General features: G+C 52.6%; 1 protein-coding gene across 3 annotated transcripts in view; it reads left to right on the top strand.

The window, feature by feature from the left end:
• OLFML2A (olfactomedin like 2A) overlaps nucleotides 1-12,207 on the top strand; it is a 44,636-nt gene extending 32,429 nt beyond the window's left edge. For 2 of the 3 annotated variants that reach the window (XM_078877884.1, XM_078877882.1), the window contains exons 5-9: nucleotides 121-409; nucleotides 5,105-5,332; nucleotides 6,464-6,649; nucleotides 7,373-7,647; nucleotides 8,304-12,207. In XM_078877884.1, the coding sequence (XP_078734010.1) occupies nucleotides 121-409; nucleotides 5,105-5,332; nucleotides 6,464-6,649; nucleotides 7,373-7,647; nucleotides 8,304-8,630 (1,305 nt within the window). In that variant the 3' untranslated portion in view covers nucleotides 8,631-12,207. Of the gene's footprint in view, nucleotides 1-120; nucleotides 410-5,104; nucleotides 5,333-6,463; nucleotides 6,650-7,372; nucleotides 7,715-8,303 lie in introns of all 3 variants that reach the window. The other variant, XM_078877883.1, reaches the window with a different exon arrangement.
• Nucleotides 12,208-23,157: the final 10,950 nt, after the last annotated feature.

A 23,157-nucleotide genomic window follows, 5' to 3' on the forward strand; every position in this document is an offset into this window, starting at 1 on the left:
TCGGCACTTTGCTTCGTTCATAATTTTTTGTTGTTGCTTTTATGGCCTCTTTTTATGTTTGTTAACAAGAAACGCGGTTACTCCCTCCCTCCGCCCGGCACGCCGCCGGCCTCCCCGCAGGACACGGCGGGCCCGGCTAAGGCGGCCGAGGCCTCCAAGCCGGCGCACGGCAAGGCGGCGGCGGCGGCAGCGGCCGCCTCCAAGAAGCAGGAGGCCGCGGCGAAGGTGGCGCGGGAGAAAGAGAAGCGGGGGAAGGAGGCGACGGGGAAGACGGGGGTGCAGCCCCGGGCGGCACCACCCCGACCCCGTGCTGCCCCCGTGCCGGCGGGGAGAGCGGCCGTGCTGCGGGAGGTGAAGTACTACCGCACGGAGCGCGGGGACGAGCGGCACAGCGACGCGCGCCACCGCAGTGAGTCCCCCGCCGGCCACGGCGGCGCTCGCGCCCTCGCGGTTCGACGCGTGCGGGCGTGTGTACCTGGCCTCAAGGTGCACATAGCCTGGCACAAGCGTCGTGGTGACGTTACCGCCACTTAGTGGCGAATGGCGGTTGTTGTGTGTAGGATGCTTCTGGGGAGTTAGAGGCAGTCGCCCTCTGGCAAAAATGGAGGGCAGAGGAGTGTCGGTCAGATAAAACACAGAAAGTTGGTACAGTGGGGAGCACAAGATGGTGCATCTGCCAGCCATCTCAGTCAGTCAGCCCATGGTGCCTGGGTCTGTTCAGTGACCTGCCATCGAGCCTTCGACACTTTACGTGGCCTCAAAGTGCACCTAGCCTGGCACAAGCCCCGTGGCGACATCACTGCCTTCTTAGTGGCGAACGGCAGTTGTTGTCGTTATATGTGAGTGCATGTATGTATGTATGTGGAACTTCTTTTGCATTGTACGTAGCCAACTGCACTAATCGGAGGTGCGGGGCAAGGAGTGTGTCTGTGGGGAGCGGTAGTTTGGTGGGGAGTGGTAGTGTAGCAGTTCGCGCGCTGCGCTATAAACACGGCGTTCCGAGTTCGATTCCCGCTCACGGCAACCAGTGACGATAATTCTCACTGATGTTAACCCTAAGCGGGAATTGAACTCAGGTCGCGGGGTATCGTAGTGCAGTGTGAACGAACGCTCCTATTCAAACACACTCACAAACCAAGACAAAGACCCCCCCCCCTCGCCCGTGTCGCCTTAACAGTCTGTTGGGGGCAAGTGCTGTTAGCGAGTAGCACCTATGAAGGCCGGCACGGCACACGAGGGGGTGGGTGGGCAGCACCACGCCCGGCCGCCTTTGTTTCCCCGTTGTCGATGTTTTCACACTGCACCGGGTACTCATTTGAGGCATGCATCTAGCCAGATGGCTCAGTGGTAGAAGTGAACGGAAGGTTGCAAGTTCGAATCTTAGTTTCGGGTGCACTCAGCTCATCGTCCCTTCTGGGGGTCGATAAATCGGGTACTACTTTGTGGAGAAGTAAACAGTGGTTGTCCCACGAATGGACGTGACCCTGCCCACGGGAAGGTGGAATGTCCACCACGGGTTCCGGTGTGTAAAACATGGGAGCGAGCACCAATGCCCCCAATTCCCCACAATTCCCCCCTTGAGCAGACACTCGCTCAGGGCTGTTCTTTTGTTTATTCATTTCGAATTGGCAACAAATTCCTGGTTTCCATTTAGCACCTTCTCGTCGCGTGAGGAGCCCGTTACTCTGCGAATGGCAAGGCAAACTCTAACAGCTTGCCATGAGATACACTTACAAAGAACGGGGTTGGCTGGACTGTGTGTGTGTGTGTGCGCGCGCGTTTATCTGTGATTTGACAAATAGCCCTCGGCGTTGCCTATAACGGAGCGCCGGTGGCAAGCGCTGTTAGCGAGAACCGGTGAAGGCCAACACGGCACCCAAGGAAGGTGCTTTTGGCCAGCACCCGGCCACCGTTGTCTCCCCAGTGCTCCAGTTCACTCAGTTAAGGCTGAGTCGACCTAGGGGAGTCCCAGGACCGGTTCAGATATTCGTGGTACTTGCCACACCGCCTGCATGTACGCCATGCCTGCTTTAATAGATGCACACTGACAGCACTTGTGTAGGTTATACGGGGGATCGTTGTCCTTGTATCTGAGTAGCTGGATGAGAAACGTTATTTTATTTTTTTGGTAAAATTTTGCTTGGAGGGCGCCACCACAGTTCTGAGATGTTAACTACCTCGCCTGGTATACAGGAGGGCGTGGTTTCGATCCTGGCCCTGACCCCTGTATATTTAGAGTTTGCATGTGTCTCTCCCCGTTCTCGCGTCAATTTTTCTCCTGGTCCTCCGGGTTTTCCCTCCACATTTAGAATCATGCGTTTAGAGTGTTTAGCTGCTAAAACATTTCCACGTGATGAGCCACTTCGCTGGGCTATCATTTGTGGCCAGGTCGCTTCTAGAAAAGGGCGAAACAGCTCAGTGTGCCTTACCTGGTCAAATAAAAGTTTCGTTTTCAATTTAGTTTCGGGTAAAAATATAAACGCCCTTCCAAAATCACTCACCCCGCTCGTAAACCAGACGAAACACGTGGCACACACTTGCTTTATATTTTGTGGAACAAATCAGTTGCTGATGTAGCCGCCGCTGCCGCTGCTGCTGCTGCGTTGGCAGTGGTGCACAAATACAAACAACAACAACTCGATACATCCGTCAATAATAACATCGTGGCCTTAAAAAGAAAAGTGTGTAAGGCGTTACGTTTCGGGCCGCGGCCCTCGCTCATGGTACAGAGGCCAGAGAGGTACTGCCACGAAGAATGGCCTTTGCTGGAAAGATCACCTATTATGTAGCTTTTGTTTAAGGCCACTGTGTCATTGACAAATATATATATATATATATAATTTGTTGTTTTAGACAATGCATTTTCCTTCTCGCCTAATTGAGAAGTTTTCCCTCCCAGTCGATGCTCCATCCTTTGTTGTCCTTCCCCCCGCACCGCCGATTAGCCACGGCTGGCTACGTACGGTGCGAAAGAAGTTCAACGTACACAGAAACACACACACACCCTCCACACACCCTCAACCCCCAAGGCAGTCCCCTCATTCACAAATCCCTCCTCTCCAACGCTTACTGCCCTTGCTGCCAGCTCTCTCATTCTCACGACCCTCCTCCTACAGCACTCGTGAGCCACAAAGGCCGCATTCAAATGTTTCATCAACTCAACCGGCCAGGCCGTCGTTCGGCGGGAGAGCGAGCGGCTCGCAATCGGAACGGTTGCGAGTTCAAATCCTGGTTGGCGGTTGCTTCGGCTCATCTCGAGTTACACTTTTGGGGATGTCGAAAGTTGATTTGTCGTATGGATAGACTCATCCCCGCCATAGGAATATGGAACTTCCACCACCGGCTCAGGGCTGTAAATGGGAGAGGAGCACCGTGACCCTCGGTGCTTGTTCGAGCAGGAAATCATTTCGACTGGTCAGTCGAGCTCCCTTCGTTGTGCAGTCTTCACGACGAGACTGCGGTTGACACCTGCCCAAGGTTGCCAAGCTCACGCAGATGCCACACCTGATGACTGTTAAGCACGGAGGCCAATAGCCCGGTCTTGTTTTCTTTAGGCCGAACAAAGCACGTGCTGGGGGGTAGGAAGCGTGTGCAGGTTGGCCGGTCACGGTAGACAGGCCTTGGAGTGCTCTCCAAGAAAGCCGCCTCAACGCTCACGCGAGCCGAGTCACCGGCTCGCGTGAGCGCGGCTGCTTTTGAATGCCTCCGTTAAAGTTTGTGGGTTTTTGGCCAGCTTGTTGCGACATCGTCACCAGAGGCCCGGCGTGCGAGTGGACTCTGGGCAAACGCCCCTTTGACGAATAGGCGCGACGCAGCGATGGGCGGCAGCTGAAGAGGAACGCCTTGCGCACACTTGGTGGTTACGCGCAGATCAACCTTTGGCGACGGACATTCCTTTCGGTTGTTTTGAGAGCGGTAGCCGACCACCACGCGGAGAGAGACATGTAAATTCCAAATATACAGCAGGCATCGTCAGGGTAGGGGTCAAACGCACGACCTTTCTGTATACCAGGCGAGGTAGTTAACATCTCGCCACCGTGACGCATTCCATTCCCTGTCTGCTGCTCCGTCATTATCCTTGGACCGTCGGCGATTGGACCGCCAGTGCAAAAAGAGTTGGAAACGTGACCTGCCCATCAGGTGGCAGTGAAGCAAAGAGACGACCGTGGATTGGTTTCGTCCTCGTTTGGGCTCATCAGTGCAGGCGAGCGCCAATGGGGGTCGCCGTAGGAGTGTAGCTAATAAGCCCTGTCTCCACATATGGGCTACCGGAGGCTTAAGGCAGCTGTGGTCTGTCATCAATGTGCCTCGTGCCTGGAGGCACCCATATGTGGAGAGGGCTTCTGCTCTCTTCTCCAGAGACCCCCCACCCCCCCCCCGATTGGCTCTTTGCCTAAGAGACAGCGATCATTCACATCCAACACGTCCCGTGACTGATGAGAAAACTCTTCGCAGCAGGAGAATGCAGCGTGCAGGCTGAGAGCCAATATTAGACACAGCAGCACGGCAAAGGTGTGCTGCCTGCAGACAGCACTTGCAGACGTCTCCTGTTCGTCCACGTACACATATAACACTGACACTTTCGGTCACTTCCCCACACTCTTACACTTTAATTCTTCACGTAATTACTCTTTGGTTCTTTCGGTAAAGCCACGTAGAAAGAAAAGAAAGAAAAGCTATTTATTTATTATTTAATTTATTTTCTTTCTACGTGGCTTTACCGAAAGAACCAAAGAGCAATTCCTGCAGTCACGAAAGCTTCAAATCAGGTTTTCTCCACATAATGTACTGCATAATGTAGCATTGAACTATCTTGTTCATTGGCCGTGCCATACGGCAGTTCACCAGCATCTGTTCAAGCTAGCCTGACGGTTCAAAGCTTGCTTGTTTGGAACCTATGCTGCTGAAATGACGCACTACCAGGAGGCCGTGCGGATGACGGATAATGTAAAACATCCTTTTATGTTCATGTGGAATACATTGTTTGCTTAATTATTTTGTATGCATGTACAGTATGTACGCAGCCAACTGTGCTATGTTGGCATTTAAATTCTCCGCACACGCAACGATGCTCTTGCTTAGTCTGTGTGCCCCTGCTCTGCAGACACTGTGCTGGCCGGAGGAGAGGGGCAACCGAGACACCACCACCACTACGTGGGAGCCTCTGCCGGGAGAGACGAAGCGGTGGCCGACAGTGCCGGACCAACCACCACCGCTGCCACCACCACCACAACCACCAGGGCCACCACCACCACCACCACTACGCAGAGCACAACAACCACGACCCGGCCCACCACAACCACCGAGCCTCCGCCTGAACCGACCACAGAAGGTGGAGCGCACGCGACGTTCACGTCACCACTGGTGGCGTGCACACAGCGATCTCAATTGAAACTAAAATATTTTTTCTTATATCACCAGGAATGAAGGCCCCACTGAACTGTGTAGCTCTTTTTCACAAGCGACCAGGCCGCAAATGATAGCTCAACGAAGTGGCTTATCGTCGTGTGGAAATTTACAGCAAACAAACACTCTCAACGCGTGATGTTGATTCTAAAATGCGGAGGGATAAACCGGAGGACCCGGAGAAAAATCCACGCGACCACGGGGAGAAAATGCAGACTCCATAGGCGTCTGGGTTGGCATCGAACGTACGACCTCCTTTATCCCAGGCGAGTTAGTTAACATCTCGCCATCATGGCGCCCCTGTTAGTTTCGAACAGCACACCGATATCTGTAAATAGCACACAACCTCTGTCCATTATGCAAAACGCTATCAGCATTTCCCGAAGAAGTGCATTGTGGTCCTCTTGTCTTATGTCACGACTGTCGAAATATATTTGAGCAAACGTGACCCCACTGACAGCAGCAGTGATGCAGTGATGGACAACTGTGGACCGGTTTCATCCTCATTAGGACTCATCAGCACAGTGCAGTCACCAGTGCTCAGTGCTGCGCAGTGTGGAGTCACCACTTCCACATTATGGGTTGTGGAGACTCCCACACATCTGCAGTGAATGCCGTTCGTGTCACAAGATGTATTATGATGAACTTATTAATATTATGACGATGCGGGTGAAAGGCATTAATTACGCACTTCAGATGGCGGTGGACGTTCGAAGCGGACCGCGACCCTCAAAGAAACGGCGCTGCCCCCCCCCCCCCCGTGGTCGCCCCCCCCTCGTGATCCGTGGATTAAAAAAGGTCACAGAGACGCCGGAGTACGGCAGCTCAGAGCAGTTAACGCGAACGCCGTCGCAGGAGCGGCACCACGTCTAGCGCAACTCGTCCCTTTCTTACTGCACGCGACGAACGAACAAATTCATTAAAGGTGTCACGTATTTTGTCGAGGCGCACCCCGACGCCAAAGTCAAGGACGCGCGCCGTGTTCCCGGGGTTGCCGTCGATAACCTCGCCGTCTCCTCCTCCTCCCCCCCCCCCGCGCCGCCGGTGCCGCCGCAAGCGCCGTCCTCCGCGTGCTACGGCACGCTGTCCACCGTGGCGGCGCCCGTGCAGCACAACAGCTACGGGCGCAGCGAGGGCGCCTGGATGAAGGACCCGCTGGCGAGCGACGGGCGCATCTTCGTCACCAACTACTACTACGGGAACAGCATCGTGGAGTTCCGTGGCCTCGACAGCTTCAAGGAGGGTGGGTGGCCAGGAGACTATCCCCCGCCCCCTCTCTCTCCTCCCTGAATCTAAGTGCCCTAGCCATGCCGGCCGTGCCACCGCTCGCGCTGCGTGGCTCGGTGAGATTGGAGCAATTGGGCGAGTTTCAACGGGTATCAAGATTCTAACAACAAGAACAATTTTTGTTAATTTATTTTGGAGCTAAACCGCTCGTTTGCATGCGATGCGCTCCTCTCTACGTTGTCTTTTTGTGATTTCCGTCTAGAATTATGCATTGGTGGTTCGACACCCGTTTAAAGCCCTGAGCCATTGATGGGAATTCCTCATTTCTATTGGGGGGAGGGGGGGGGGTTCAAGCATGAACCATTAGATAACCACTTTTGACTTTCCAACAAATTGGTACTACCACAGATTCAAGCTGAGTGGGAGTAGTGCTCTAATCGGTGATGCTCATGATTACGTGTTAAATAGCTTGCTTCGAACGAGGACCCGCATCTAACAGAGAGGGCCCTCCATGCCTGTGAACATCTGGGAGTTCACCGGCATGTGTTCAATAAGAGGTTGAATCTGCTGATGATGCCGGACTGAATCAATCAAAAAACCAGGTCGTGAACTTGCAAACTTTCGGATCGCGAGCCGCTCGCTCTGCCGCCTCTAGAACTCTACGTTGCCCCTCCAGGAGTCGAAACGAACTCGCCGTGATTGTTGTGCCGCACCGCTCCCTCCCCACCGCCCCGTCCAGGCCGCTGGAGCAACATCTACAAGCTGCCCTACAACTGGATCGGCACGGGCCACGTGATCTACAACGGCTCGCTCTTCTACAACCGCGCCTTCTCGCGCCACATCATCAAGTACGACCTGCGCGCACGCCTCCTCGCCTCGTGGGCCCTGCTGCCCGACGCCGTCTACGAGGAGACGACGCCCTGGCGCTGGCGCGGCCACTCGGACATCGACTTCGCGGCCGATGAGACGGGGCTCTGGGTCATCTACCCCTCGGTGGACGACGAGACAACGCGGGTGCGGTGGCGGTTGCCGCGGGCGTGCGAGCGCGCGGGCCGGCCGATCCAAAAATAACTTCCCTCGCGTAAAGACACAAACACAAAGATGCCAACCCCCCCCCACCGTGTAGTCTTAGCAGGCTGTTGGGGCAAGTACTGTGAGCGAGTAGCGCCTGTGAAGGTCGGCACAGCACACGATGGCGGTGGGTGGCCAGCACCACGCCTTGCCGCCCTTGTCTCCCGAGTGGCGATGTTTCTACACACCGCCACCAGGTACTCGTTTTGAAGCCGCCTCGACCTAGGGGAGCCCCAGGACCGGTGCAAATAATCGTCACCGGTGTTGGCCGTGAGCGGGAATCGAACTCGGGCAGCCAGGTTCGAAGTGCAGGGCGCTAACGGCTACACCACCGCTCCCCACGTCCTCCACATATACACGATTACACCATCGCGCACGTGTTTAATTAAGCACAAAAAGCAGTTTTAAAAAAGTGAGTTGTCAAAGGGGCCTTCGAGAGGGATCAATGCATGTAGTGCTTAATTATCCGGGGTAGCTCGTATCAAGCTAGAACAGTGTATCGTGCACGTGGAGAGGTTCACGCGGGCTGCGTGCTCATCGCGCGCCCGCGAGATCCACGCGGAGGTGCTGATCGCGATGCATGCGGCTCTACCCGCCAGGAGGACGTCATCGTGCTGAGCCGCCTGAACGCGAGCGACCTGTCGACGCAGCGTGAGACCACGTGGCGCACGAGCCTGCGCCGGGGCCACTACGGCAACTGCTTCATGGTGTGCGGCGTCCTCTACGCCGTCGACGAGTACAACCAGCGCAACGCCACGGTGTTCTACGCGTACGACACCCACACGAGCACGCAGGTGGCCATCCGCATCCCCTTCACCAACGAGTTCGGCTACACCACGCAGATAGACTACAACCCCGGGGACAAAGTCATCTACGCCTGGGACAACGGCCGCCAGGTCACCTACAACGTCACCTTCATCTACTGAGCGTCGGGCGCTCGCTCGCTCGCGTGGCCCCGGCCCCGGCCTGCGTGGACGCGGGGAGGGGTGACCGACCGCTTCTTTTTCACGAGGCTCTGGCCACGCGACGTTCGATGGGAGCTCGAAAAGCACATCTTCGCCGCTACTCTTTCCCCAGCGAGATAGAGGGCCCCGGCAAACGGAATTTGACTCTCCAGCTCACTGTGGTGCGCGACCGTGGCCACCGGGAACGGAACCATGGGACGTGTCACGTAGACTCAATGCCCGATTCACCAATACGATGGAGGGCGGCGTCATCACGGCAGTAATTAGACCACTCCGCTACTCCTGACACGGTCATCTAGCTCAACCACCTCAATGCAAAATCATTATTGTTCCTCTACACCAACATCATCCACATGAAGGAGAAGTCACAGTGGTGGAGCCAATTGCTCCGGGGAAGCTCCGTTGCAATGGACCCCAAAGCTCATTTGGGGCCTCCACTGACCCAGATTCAAGCCCTGGACTGCATCGGTGCCCTTGCTGTCTCCATTGCCACGCAGGGAGCGGTGCACTCTGCTGCAGACGGCCTTGGACATTGCTGATGGGGTTTAGGTGAGTGGGGCAGAATAGATGTGGGGCCGAAAACAGTGTTGTGGCTTTAGGTGCCCAGTGGCCCCTTAGCCAGCGCTGTGTGTGAGGCTACTGCGGGACGTGTGTTGGGGTTCTGCCAAAGACAATCTGCAACCCAACTGCCAATGCCATCGTTTTACAGATCGCGCACTGAGATCCAGTGTGGGTTTTCTGCGTGACGCGCACGGGGTGCGAACCAACGGAATTTCGTTTTTTTTACGTAAACAACGTAATTGGTATCGGCCAAATACCGCAATGCTAAAATGTAAAAACTTGCAAGTTGCAATTGGGATTACACGCAGCATCAGCATCAGCAGCAGCAGCATCTCGCTCCACTACTGCGGAAACTTGGGGGAGGACTCCGACTGAGAATGAGCCTTGAGACTCAGCGAGATTTTCCTGGGTAATCAAGCATTGTAGTTGTCGTAGTTATAATAAATACGTGGCTGTGACCGGCTTGTGGAGCTGGTAGCCGTGACATCGTGCCGAGTTGGTAACTGCCGAGATCCTGGGTTCGCCCCTGAGACTGGGCGGGCTCTTCGCTGAGGCTGATGGCCATGGTCAGGGATCTGAGCCATCGCCCCCCCCCCCCCTTCGAGTGCCTGGGTTCGTCAGGAGTCCCACTCGCCATCGGGGGAAGGAAGCAGCGTGTCAGGGCGACAGGTTGGGTGGCGCAGTGATAGCCTGGGTTCGATTCACGATTCGGGTTATTTTCTGCAAGGAGTATGTACGTTCTTCCCCTCTCCTGCATGCTTCCTCCCACGGCTAACAGAAAAGCATTCAACCTAACTGGCATTAGCCAATATTACCGACAAATTACCTAGGTGAGATTACGAATAGCAACATCGGATTGCAGCTGCCCAGCCCGGTTAGTGGTGGCATCAACCTGGAGAGGCCTCTGTTCGGCAGTAGATAGAGAATAGCTGCTGCTGCTGCTGATCCTGTACTTTTGTTCATTTTGTGTAAGCGAGTCGTGCTGTTTCGTGCATCTTGCTCGTTCATATGCCTTCTGTGGGCCACGTTCGCCGGATTTCTCTCGTAGGCAATGCGAAAAACCTGGACTGGACTCTTCATGTGCCCTGGAATTCAAAGTTGGCCCATTATGCGGTGACTTTAGGGAAGTTGTGTTTTTTAAAGGTTCCCACATCTTTAGGGTTATGGTTGCTCAAGGGGGCATCGGCTATGTATGCACGTATGTTGAACTTTGCACCGCACGTAGCCAACCGTACTAATCGGAGGTGTGGGGCAAGGACAACAAACGAAACACACAAATCAGTTATAAAGAAATGCATTTTAAACCTCAATTTAAAATTGCATGGCTCCAGTGGCTTCCTAATATCGGAAGGAAGAGCGTTCCAGACGGCCGCAGACGCGCACACCGAAAGCGCTGTGCGACGCGGTCAACCGTCTTTCTTTGATGGTCAGTCCAAAGCCGCTACGAAAGCGTCGGAGCTCTGTTCGATACGCACTGCCCTCGCTGGACTACTACAGATCATTCAGGGACGATAGCCAGGGCCGTCCAGAGGTGGGTGGCGGAGGTAGGTGGGGAAGCAAAAGCGGCGATTTGACCCGGGTCACACGCAACAAGAGGTGACCCACCAACATGCCCGTTTGTTTCGTCACGTGGCTTCCGGGAACCTCTGGGCGGCCCTGGGGGACAGGCTAGGTGCTGTCATTATTGATATTTCAGTTGTTTAATATTCACGACTCTCGTTTGCCTTTTTCACATCTCTGCTGTGCGGAAACTTTTTGCTCGGACCCACATTTGAGAGACGTTTCTCCATGTGTCAAGTCTCTGCACGTACCTATTTTATTGTGTTGTTTTTTTACATGCCGAGTTAAAACGTCGAAAAGAAAGCCTCGTGTGGATTGTGCAAGTGTTGCGTACGTGAGTTTTAAATACATTTATAATGTTCCACACGTGGCTGGGAGGTCCGGTTTGTCATCGATCAAACTCGATCCCTTACGTTGGCGACACATGCATAACATCGTGTAAGTGAAAATGTTTGTTTTAAGGGTTATGCAAATCGTCAGTAACTTATATTGCAAATGTGACAGGCTAATGGGACACAAACAAACGAGAAAACGATACGGTAGATATAAAATAAATTTGACATGAACGAAGCGCAAAGGATTGTGGGATTCCACGTCCGATCGTAGCGGGGTGCGAGAGTGCTTGAGGTCAGGGGGGGCTGTGATCGCAAATACATGTTTGTCGTCGAGGGGATGACACCAGCATGGCCACAGCTGAGGGCCCCTTCTGGCCGCAGGGCATGCCGTTATGTACGTACGTATGTACGTTGAACTTCTTTCGCACCGTACGTAGCCAACCGTGCTAATCGGAGGTGCGGGGGTGTCGGCACGCATGGAGGGTCGCTGCACGGTCAGGAGCAGAGCTTCACAACCTGTTTTGTATGGCCCCCACCGCCCCACGTGGCCCCCTAGATTACGAAGGCCGCAGTACACAGAGAGATCACGTGTCCACGTCTCTAGCCAGTGCGGCATGAATTTCACGTTGTGTATTGGTGCGTTTTGTGTTAGTAGGACATGGGTTTCACGTTGTGTATTGTGTTAGTAGGGCATGCATTTCACGTTGTGTATTGGTGTGTATTGTGTTAGTAGGGCATGGGTTTGACATTGTGTGTTGGTGTGTTTTGTGTTAGTAGGGCATGGGTTTCACGTTCTGAATTGGTGTGTTTTGTATTAGTAGGGCATGCGTTTGTCGTTGTGTATTGGTGTGTTTTGTGTTAGTAGGGCATGCGTTTCACGTTGTGTATTGGTGTGTTTTGTGTTAGTAGGGCATGCGTTTCACGTTGTGTATTGGTGTGTTTTGTGTTAGTAGGGCATGCGTTTCACGTTGTGTATTGGTGTGTTTTGTGTTAGTAGGGCATGCGTTTCACGTTGTGTATTGGTGTGTTTTGTGTTAGTAGGGCATGCGTTTCACGTTGTGTATTGGTGTGTATTGTGTTAGTAGGGCATGCGTTTCACGTTGTGTATTGGTGTGTATTGTGTTAGTAGGGCATGCGTTTGTCGTTGTGTATTGGTGTGTATTGTGTTAGTAGGGCATGGGTTTCACGTTCTGAATTGGTGTGTATTGTGTTAGTAGGGCATGCGTTTCACGTTGTGTATTGGTGTGTATTGTGTTAGTAGGGCATGGTTTTCACGTTGTGTATTGGTGTGTTTTGTGTTAGTAGGGCATGCGTTTCACGTTGTGTATTGGTGTGTTTTGTGTTAGTAGGGCATGCGTTTCACGTTGTGTATTGGTGTGTTTTGTGTTAGTAGGGCATGCGTTTCACGTTGTGTATTGGTGTGTATTGTGTTAGTAAAGCATGTGTTTGACGTGTATTAGTGTTTTTTTAGTAAGGCATGCAATTTACGTTGCATGTTAGTGTTTTTTTTTTTTACAAGGAATGCGTTTCACGTTGTGTATTCGTATGTTTCGTCACCGCAGCGCTGAACTGGCGTTCCCCGCGCACGTTCAAAATGCTTCCTGCACGGTATCCATGCCGCAACCCAGGGAGGGTCGCCCCACGGGTTGAGAAACACTGCTTTAGATAAATAGTTGATCATGCAATCCTGGCTCTGTCTGCACGTTGAGCTGTGTGTGTGGTTAAGACGGGAATCAAATGAGCGGACAAGGTGATTTTCTGGCACTGTGTGCGATTAACCTCATCTGCATTTCCCTCTGGATGCAAATGTGCCCCAGTGACACGTGGCTCAGTGACACGTGATGCAGTGACACGTGACCCCGTGACGCGTGACACGTGACTCAGTGACGCGTGACCCAGTGACACGTGACTCAGTGACGCGTGCCCCAGTGCGGCGTGACTGTGACATGACTGCTGCATTTTCAAGAGCACAGCCATCACAATGCTCACCAAAGTTACAAGTTACTTGTGGAACTTCATTGCACAAAAGCGCAACAAAGGGCGTTTCCTTCTAAACTCGCTTATGCACCATTATGTCAGTAGTGTAGCAGGGCTATACCACACTGATGATGTCTCATAGACAAGGAGCTGCGTTCATACGGCTGTGATAATCCTTTTTCATCACTCAACATAGGCTACCCGCTAGGCCACTAGCCTGTGCTTGTGTATGTACGCATGTTGTTATGGATAGTTCCCATGATGCTTTGTAGCTTGGCCATCCGTTACCTAAGTGTACATTATAACGTTCTGAAATAAAGGGAATTCAGATGTTTTTGTTGCTGTTCTATCTCAGATAAAATAAAATACTCATTTTCCTCTGCTGTAAGTTTTATGTCATTAAATTTCTATAACAGCTTTGTGTATTGTTCATTTTTAACTTGAATTTAAAAACATTTTAGGTTCACTAAAGCAAAACCATTAAACTAAACTATTTTATAAAACGAAACAATTTTGTTAAAGTTTTACCAGGTAAGGCGCACTGTGCTATACAGCTCTTTTTCAGAAGCGAAGTGGCCAACAATGATAGCACAACGAAGTGGCTTATCATGTGGAAGCTTATAGCAGCCAAATTATCTCAGCGCACGTTGATTCTAAATGTGAAGGGTAAAAACCAGAGGACCCGGAGAAAAATCTACGTGACCACGGAGAGAGAGATCACGCAAACTCCAAATATACAGCAGGTGAGATCGAACCCACGACCTCCTGCACACCAGGCGAGGTAGTTAACACATCTCGCCACCGTGGCAATCCGCACGCGCATTGCAGAGCCACGCGGTACGTTCTTCATTCGTGCGCTTCTTGGTCGTCTTCAGCTTCGAGGAGGAGAGCCCCCCCCCCTCACACGCCACGCTACCACTGCACCTCATCGCCAAGGAGGTCAACGACGACACGCCGGGCAGCCCAAGAAAGGCACCGGCGGTGAGAGAGCGACGAGCGCCTCATGCCCCTTCCGACGTCACGGCAGGCGGCGTGGGAATTTCTACACCGGGGATCACGGACCCACAGCCACTGCCTGGCGCCCTTTCTTCGTGGCAGTCTTGCACGTGGCCATCGTCGTCGTTCCGCTGCTGCACATTCACAGCGGCAGTGGCGCCGTTCAATGCACACCGACTTTTAAAGGGCCCCCACACCTCGTTCTTGCAGTCCCAGCTCTCATCTCGCCTGCCTCTCGAGCGAGCCTGCGCCTGGCTCCGCGTCTTCGAGTCGCCGTCGCACGCTCACGTCTGTGACGCCGAGCGGCGCCACGAACCCCGGGCTACGCCGACCCGAGTTGGGGTTCCCGCTCGTGGCCATCAACGCCCGTGACGAATATCTGAACCGGTCCTGGGCCTCTCCGAGGTCGACTCAGCCTCTGTGTGTCATAAACATCGCCATTGGGGAGGCAAAGGCGGCCGGGCGTGGGGCTGGCCACCAGCCCCCCTCGTGTGTCGCGCCGGCCATCGTAGGCGCGAACAGCACTTGCCCCAACGGTCTGTTACAGGCTATACGGGTGAAGGTGGGATCTTTGTACTTGCTACAATTGCATTGTCATCATCGTTATTTTCATCAAAGCATGAAGTGCGATGTGAAATATGTAAAGAAGGATGGTTTCGTGGAGGAGGGGGAGGACGAAGCCTACGAGCTGAATCCAATAACTCATCGGGTAAAGGGAGGCAACATGGCGATGTCTAGGGGTGGGCTGCCGTTGTTATTCGACTATGACGGAACGATGGCTCTGTTTGAATCTGTCTTCTGGCTCCCTGTCAAGATGACGCCCAGGAGACCCACAAAGGCACCCTTTCATTTTTGTTGTTGTTGTGTGTAGCTTTCATTGCTGTGTCGTATTTTATTATTATTATATATGTGCACAAGAGGACTGAACGAGGATATTGTTTTGGATGGCCCAAAGTTCCTGCGGGGGTATTTCCCGGGACAGAGACGGCCCCTGTGAGGTCCACACTTGGAGACGCGTTAAACGACGACAGTTTAGAATCCCATAACAAGCGGGGAGGGGATTAAGAGGTCCACTGCAAACGATCAAACTTGGCGTTGTTAATCACACGGCGGTACTGATGAATAACATTGAGCTTTTTGCAATATAAAGCAACGGCAATAACATTCGTGAGTAAATCTGGTGGCGATTCCGTGAAAACGCGCCTGGAGAATAGTTTATTTCTGGTTTTATGTTTTCGTTTTGCTTTTGGCGAGCATTGCTGACGAGCCAAATATCAGCATCCAGCATCCCTCAACGTCGTCGAGTCGAATCTTGCCTATGAGGAGTCTCAATGGCCGGGGGACGTTCTGCCACGTCAGGTTTTTATTTCCTTCCCCCACCCCCCAACTCGTGCAATCAAGCGTGGAATTGTAACACTCTGTTCAGAATCTCAATACGTATTTATACTGATCCCACCCACGCCCCTAGCCACTGACTCCACCCACTCCTCACCTCTGACCCCACCCACCCCTAGCCACTGACTCCACCCACCCGTAGCCGCAGATCCCACCCACCACTGCTGTGCACACCCCCCCACCTACATTCCACAACCCCAAACACCATCCAACCCCCCCTCCACCCCGTGTTGGAGGAAGGGGAGCGGCCTAAACAGGAAGAGGCGGAGCCTTAGAAGAAAGGGCGTGGCCTAAAAAGGAAAGGCACAGGGTCGAAGGAGGAAGCTAGACGAGGGTGTAATCAAGAAGCGATGGGGCTCTGGAGCAAGGAGTGTGGCCTATCTACAGAGGTCGAACTTCCCTGTTGAGTTAGGGTAATGGCATGTAATCAAACGTTTCCAACAGGCAGCATTACAGCTTTATCGGTTAGAGACGCGGTTGCAGGCCAACTAGCTTCACTTGAACTAGCGTATGTGTTGTATTAACTAAAGACATTTGACTATTGGGGCCTTTCACTTTCTGAGGGGAAAAACCCCCCAATAAAGCCACCGTTCATTTTTTTTTATTGTGTTTTTGCTGCTCATAATTGTTTTTGGCTGAAAATGAAAGGGCGGAGTGATTGACAGGGGTCAAGTGAGAGGTCACCAATGTGGCAGCCACATTTGCATTTGAAGAATTAATAAATATATATCTACCCCGCGAAATTCCTTACCGATCTCGGACAAATGTTCGTGATCATCCGAGCAAGGTTTTTTTTTTTTTGTGAGAACGCCTCCAGCTGTCACACGTGGCCTGCAGACAAATCGAGTAAATTAATTCCATGGGTCACAACTTTCCTATTTCCCCATAGCGAACTTTTGTCTCGCATCTACCGCGGTTATCCCCATGGTCATCTCCATCATAAATCATCGAATTCATGATCAATTATCGCCGTGAGTCGTCATCATCATTACGATCCAAAAAGTAATTGCCATCTTCTTGGTTCTTTCGGTAAAGTCACGTAGAATGGAAATAATAAAATAATACAAATAAAACATAATAAAATAATTCTCACGACGTTTCAGCCACAACGCAAGCAGCCGTCCTCAGGTGGAGAGCAGGTCTGTCGAGAAGACAGAGTTATTGCCATCTTCACGAACAATTATTTACCGACTTCTTGTCCTTCCACCAGAGTCATATGTTTACCCGGCATTGGGCTCATAATATGGCCAGCAGTGGAGAGACCATAGCGCGTGATGATGATAATATCGACGATGTTGATGTGGCCCAGTCTGTCGCTCTATCAAGGTCCGTGTCTCTCACCGCAGCCACGCGCACGGCAGCGTCGATGGCGTATCGCCGACTTTGCGGGTTGCCCCCTCTTGTTTGAAGGTTCGCCTTGTTGTGCGAAAGTCGCCAGCGGTTGTTTGGTGGTGAGATATTGTTATTGTTGTTGTGTGCTATTGTTGTTTACGTTTGTCTACCCAGGAAGGCTTCACTGAGTCTCGATGCTCATTTAAAAAAAATCCGAATAAGGAAGTAAAATTATGCACGTGCGTGCATTCTGTAACGCGTGTGTCCCCGTCATGATTTCATTCGGTGAAAGGTAAACACATCTGAACTCATTCAGCAACAACACCGTGGCCTTAGAAGAAAAAAATATCTATTAATAATAGACAACATTTTTACCAATAACACACACCCTTCACGATGTGAAATGAAGACAAATTCGTGGAGATATTTTTGTAATCCACTGTTGTTTGATATTACCAAGTTTTGTGAAACCCTTTAATAACACATTCCTGCGGAGGGAGCTGGTAGGAACGTTGGGTTGCTCGGTCAATGGCCAGGGTCAACGGCGGCGTGGTGTATTCCGCAAATATGGCCGACTGTAAGGGCGGGCACAAGCCGGCGTGAGTAGGTTAAACGTTGAGTTTTATAAGGGAACCACGGGGTGACCAGCCCCTTCCCACCCAGCCCCACCCCTTCCACCCCCCACCCAGCCCCACCCTCTCCACCCTTACCCCTCCCCACCCTCCCCACCCAGCCCCACCCCACCCTCCCCTCTCCACCCTCACCACCCCACCCAGCCCCTCCCCACCCTCCCCTCCCCACCCCGCCCCTCCCTCCCCACCCAGCCTCTCCCTGCACGACGGACGGACGGACACAATAACCCCCTGTTGGCTGGTGTAACCAGGAGGTTCCTACCAGTATTATTTTCTTATGGATCGCTCTCAGGGCAAGGCCCTCTCAGAACAACGCAACATTATACTTCATTCATATTCATTCATATTATACTCCATTCATATTCGACCACATTGACGAGAGCTATCATGACCAACCCCCTGCCACTTTTAACCTGGTGAGGTCGCGCCTTGCAGGATGGAGGGAGGCCCGGCTATCAAGACAGCCATTGGGAGCGGTCCCCACGAGTCCAGGGACCAGGGGGGGAAGGGGGTAGGAAGGAGACTCCCTCGGGCGAGATGGCGAGGGGGGTGATACCGCGAGGGAAGATTGTAGAGGGTCGCCGTGCATCCACTGAGTAGGCGGCTGCGGGATCAGACGGCAGGGGAGAGAGCGTTGGGTCGTGTTGGTGGCATCCAACCAACAACGGCCGTAGCCTTGATATGTTCCTGATCTTGATAGCTCAGTGGATGAAACATTGAAGCGTTTAATGCGCCTCCGATTAGCACGGTTGGCTACGTGCTGTGCGAAAGAAGTTCAACCAAGTGTTTGCTTTTAATGATCGAGCAGAAAGCGCATGTTCTACTTCAGGTAGTTATGGTATTTATTGTTTGATTTTATCAAGGCCCCAAGGTTGGATTCAAAGCCGCGCACCCGGCAGGCAGAGGGTGCCGGCGTTGACCGTTCGGCTTGTCCAGCTGCCTCGAACTTCAAGCGAAATGAAAGTACCGGAAAGCCGGGGGAAAAAAAAACTTCCTGTTGGGAAGAAACGTTTGGCCTTCATCTAGAAAATGTTTAAAGCTGTCGCTGCGTTCCGTCGGCTCGCGCCGTGGTTTGTGTAAAACTAAAAAATAAGGGGAAAGAAAAAGAAACGACTTGAATTAAAATGAAGAAGAATCTGTCTTGATTTGAAGCTTTCGTGACTGCAGGAATCTGTCGGTGGCGGCTGCCGGCGGGCGCGTGGTCGGCGCTGACGATTGACGACGAGGCCGAGAGTGACCGCGAAATTTGTTGCTGTGGTTTTTGTGGGATTCTGTGGATCGGCGAATATTTGACAAAAAAAAAACAAGAGGAATTTAATTTAACTCGATTTTTGTTGTTCTTCTCAACTAAGAAAAAACGAGAGAGATACGTGGCGTCGTGTCAGGCGACACATTCTGAGCTTAATTTGTTTTCAGCGTTTAAAACAAAACAAAAGTTTGAAGATGACTTGAACAGGTTCGAGGGAGCTTTGTCGGTCTTGCCTGCGATCGATAGACCGGCACAGCAAGGATCGCCATCATCACCATCGCCACGATTTCTCTTCTGCTGGATCCATCCATTGCAACGATCCGTCAAGCTCCAGCGCGATTGAGCTGACTTCATTGCTCCACATTCGCGAGTGGACTGACTCGGTTAGCCACACGCTGCCCGGTTCGTCTTGAGAACAGCCACGTCCGGCCCCAACGCCAACGTTGTTGATTAAGAGTCTTCAAAGTTCCGCGTTGTTTTCTAATCCACGCCTTCCTCCAGCTGTGTCTCCGTGTAATTACCAGAAGCAAGCGCACCCAATGCGCGATTAGACGCGCACCTTTTCAGATTTTCTTCAATTTCCGTCGGTTTCAGATGGCCACAGGGCCCGCTGATGTCGGCTGTGGCCACGAATTGGACACGCTAGCTTGTCGAGAGGCGCCTGGAATGTACGTGCGTTGAACTTCTTTCGCACCGTACGCAGCCAACCGTGTGCTAATCAGACAGAGAGTTTAGATGGAATATTTTTTCTTCTGTTCCGCTAAAGGGAAGCTCTGCAGAAAGCCCCTCTTGAAACATCCACCGCTAACGCAACCGTCCACGCCGGGAGGACGAACCGGCGACCTTTGCTAGCGAATGCCCTCCGCCGTCACACCAGCCGTGGCAAGCATCACACCACCCCAGACCACCCCCCCCCCCCCTTGTGCAATTGTCACGCTTTGAGAATCTCGTGGCACGCGGTGGACACACGCGTGCTCTGCTCCAGCGGGGGAAACTTTTAAAAATGAGTCTCGAGATTCTGAAGCCTTCCTGGGTAAACAAACGTAAACAACAACAACAATAACACACACCAACAACAACAATGCCGTCTCTCCACCAAACAACCGCGGACGACTTTCGCACAGCAAAACGAACCTTCGAACGAGAGGGGGCAGCCCGCAAAGTCGGCGTTACGCCATCGACGCTGCCGGGCGCGTGGCTGCGGTGAGAGACACGGACCTTGATAGAGCGACAGACAGGGCCACATCAACATCGTCGTTATTATCATCATCATCACGCGCTATGGTCTCTCCACTGCCTTCGGTGGATGCCTCCGGCTCGAGCAGAGCCGTGCCACGATGGTCGCGCACGTCCGCAGGAACATTTGCAATGTAAATAGCTGTCCTGTTCTATCGACTGTTTTGGTTTTTGTGTTTATTTTTACGCATGAAACCAACCAAAGTGATTTCCTGCTCAAATGAGCACCGAGATGGTGCTCGTTTCCCGTAAACAGCCCTGAGCCAGGAGTGGCAATGTCTCATTCCTATGGTGGGGGCAAAGTCTATCCATAGGATGGTCTATTGTTACTCGTTTTACCGACATCAAAGGGACGATGGGCTGAGTCAACCTCCCTGCCAGCCAGGATGTGAACTGGCAAACTTCCGATTTGCCAGCTGCTCGCTCTGCCGCTGAGCAGCCACCAGGTCGGATATTTATATTATATCTATATATATAAAAGGGACATTTGTGATTATGTGTGTCTGTTCAAAATGTTTAGCGTACTTGCCGACATGCAACAAACTTGAAATTTGTCATGTAGGTCCTTTCCAGACTGTACACCATGCAAAAAATATAAAAATAGACTTTGTTTTTTTTGGGAGGGGGGGGGGGGGCAATAATGCATATTTTTTGCACGGCAAGTGAGCTGTGACGTCACATCTGTCATGTTACCCGCATGTATTGTTGGTGTGTGTGCGTGCGTGTGTGATTGTGTCTTTGTATGTGGGGAGCGGTAGTGTAGCGGGTAGTGCGCTGTGCTATGAACCCGGCGACCCGAGTTCGATTCCCGTTCACGGCCACCACCGGTGACGATTATTTCAACCGGTCCTGGGCCTCCCCTAGGTCGCCTCAAGCGAGTAACTGGTGTGGTGTGTGAACATCGCCATTGGGGGGGAAAAGGCGGCCGGGCGTGGTGAATCCAAGTCCCGGGCGAAGCCGGGTAGTACAGCTAGTTTAGTATATTTATTGTCGTGTTGCATTACGCTGCTGTTTCACAGTCAACCCGTTGTCATTCGAGTGAGAAAAGTAACTTTGGGATTATTATTTTTATTTCAAAACGACGCTTTATTTTTACTCCTCGACAGAGTCGAGCCGAGTGGCTCTTCCTTGGCAGACCGCTTTTAAAACGACTTCAATATTCTGCGGCGAGGCTTAATAATATTGTTGTTTCTCCCGCGGCTACCGTTAATTGGCCTCTGGGCCGAGGGCGCGAAGCGCGCGCACGCGCCCGTGTGTGAACTTGATGAAATGTTAGAAACGAGCGGCGCTGCCTGCCTCATCGCACCACAGGGGCACAGCGAGGCCGTGAGCCCACGGCCACGCGTCCGCCTCTGGTTTATTCTTCATTCATTCGCCCTCTCTGACCAGACATCGGTTCCCGTTGTCAAGTCGCGACAGGAATGCAGCCGAGCCGAGTTGCCAACACTCGCCATCGTTCACGGCTTCCTCACACGCAGCGTGGCGACACAGGCCCAGCCACACCCCCCCCCCCCCGCGCCAAATGTTTGACGTTCAGCCACGCGCCCAAACTCTGTGTGGGGGGGGGGGGGGAATGAGAGAAAAAAAACACGGAAGCCACGAGGTGAGCGGATTTGCAAAGCGTCGAGCCGACCGTGCGGACCTGCGACGTCGCCGAGAATCTGACCAGAAGCAACGTCCCCGCTCTGCTCGTCGAGACAACTCAGACTGCTTTAAAAACAAAAACGCAATCCCTTGTATTTTACCACGTAAGGCCCACTGAGATATACAGCTGTTTTTTGTTTGTTTGTTTCAGACGCGACTTGGCTATCACAAATGATAGCTCAGCGAAGTGGCTAATCGCGTGGAAATTTCATAGCAGCCGAATTACTCTAAATGCACGTTGATTCTAAACGTGGAGGTAAAACCGGAGGAGTCAGGGAAAAAAAATCCACGCGACCACGGAGAGAACATGCCAACTCTAAATACACAGGTGTCAGGATCGAGATCGAACCCACGACCTCCAGCATACCAGGCAAAGTAGCTAACATCTCGCCACCGTTGGCACCTCACGTACCCACTGGGACATTGCCAAGTCCTCCCATGTAGAGTAGAGAAACGTTGGCCTCCGTCATTGCTGTTCAAGAAAAAATAAAAATTAACGTGAGCTCCAGATGCTCGTACGTGTGGTTCACAATACGATCGTTCACGTGGGGATTGTGAATCCCGTCCGCTGCAGCAGTCGGGCATTCCACCGAGCCGTGCATCTTGTTGTCGATAGTTGCTCGTGAAAATCGCTCTCGCACAATGTCCGTGATGCAGTCATTGTTAGTCTGTTGATGGGTCGGCGATGCGGCAATCGACTCGTCTGGACGAGCTGGGCACGATGCACCACGACGGTGCGTGCGAGCGTTCGGGGTTTCGGAGCAATCGTCCTCGCCGCGTTTCGACATCGCAGAGTGGCCCAGAAATAAAATATTTAATTGCCTCGGCCAGTTTGTATTATTTGGTACCCCGGGGTCCCGCCATCAGGATCAACTCACCGCAGGGTGAGCTGACACATCGATAGCTGTGCGCGTTGTTAAACGCTTGGGACACGCGACAATGACAGTTTGTCTGCGTTCGGGTGGTGGAGGGTTCTTAACAACAACAACAAAAACAAACCTGGTCAGATCCTTGCGTGGACCTTAACCAATTTTTTTTTAGATTTTCTACTCTCATTGATATCGTCTGCCAAATCGCACTGCGCGTTGAGTTAACGCGCCACACGCGCCGTCCGACAGTGAGCTTCACAGCTCCTCGGATTCCTCCAGTATAAATAAAGATCATTCTGATTCTGTAACGCGGGAAATGCCTACGCGGTCGCAAGCGCGGCGAGGGCCAATTACGACGCTCCCTGAAGAAGACCCGCACGGCTTCTTCAGCCGCGGCGTTTCCCCATCTAATTGGCGAGCGCCGCCGCCGTCATTCTCGGCATTCACGCGATAATCCCTCGTGTTCGGTGAGCCGGGGCGATGGCGTCCGGACAAATCGAGCGGCGCGTTGAGAACTAAGATGCAGCATCAGCGACAACAACAACGGTTTAATAAGGAGCAGAGCGAAGCTGGGGGAACGAGGGCATGCGTGTCTGCGTGGGAGTGCTCGCAAAGAGACTGGGGGTGGTTTCTGTCCGGCGCCAGCCCTCCCATGCGTTTCCACGCGACTCTCGCCCCACCAAAGCCTCGTGGTTAACGCTT

This window comes from Lampetra fluviatilis, chromosome 49, assembly GCF_964198595.1.
Source record: "Lampetra fluviatilis chromosome 49, kcLamFluv1.1, whole genome shotgun sequence".
Taxonomy (NCBI): Eukaryota; Metazoa; Chordata; class Hyperoartia; order Petromyzontiformes; family Petromyzontidae; genus Lampetra; species Lampetra fluviatilis.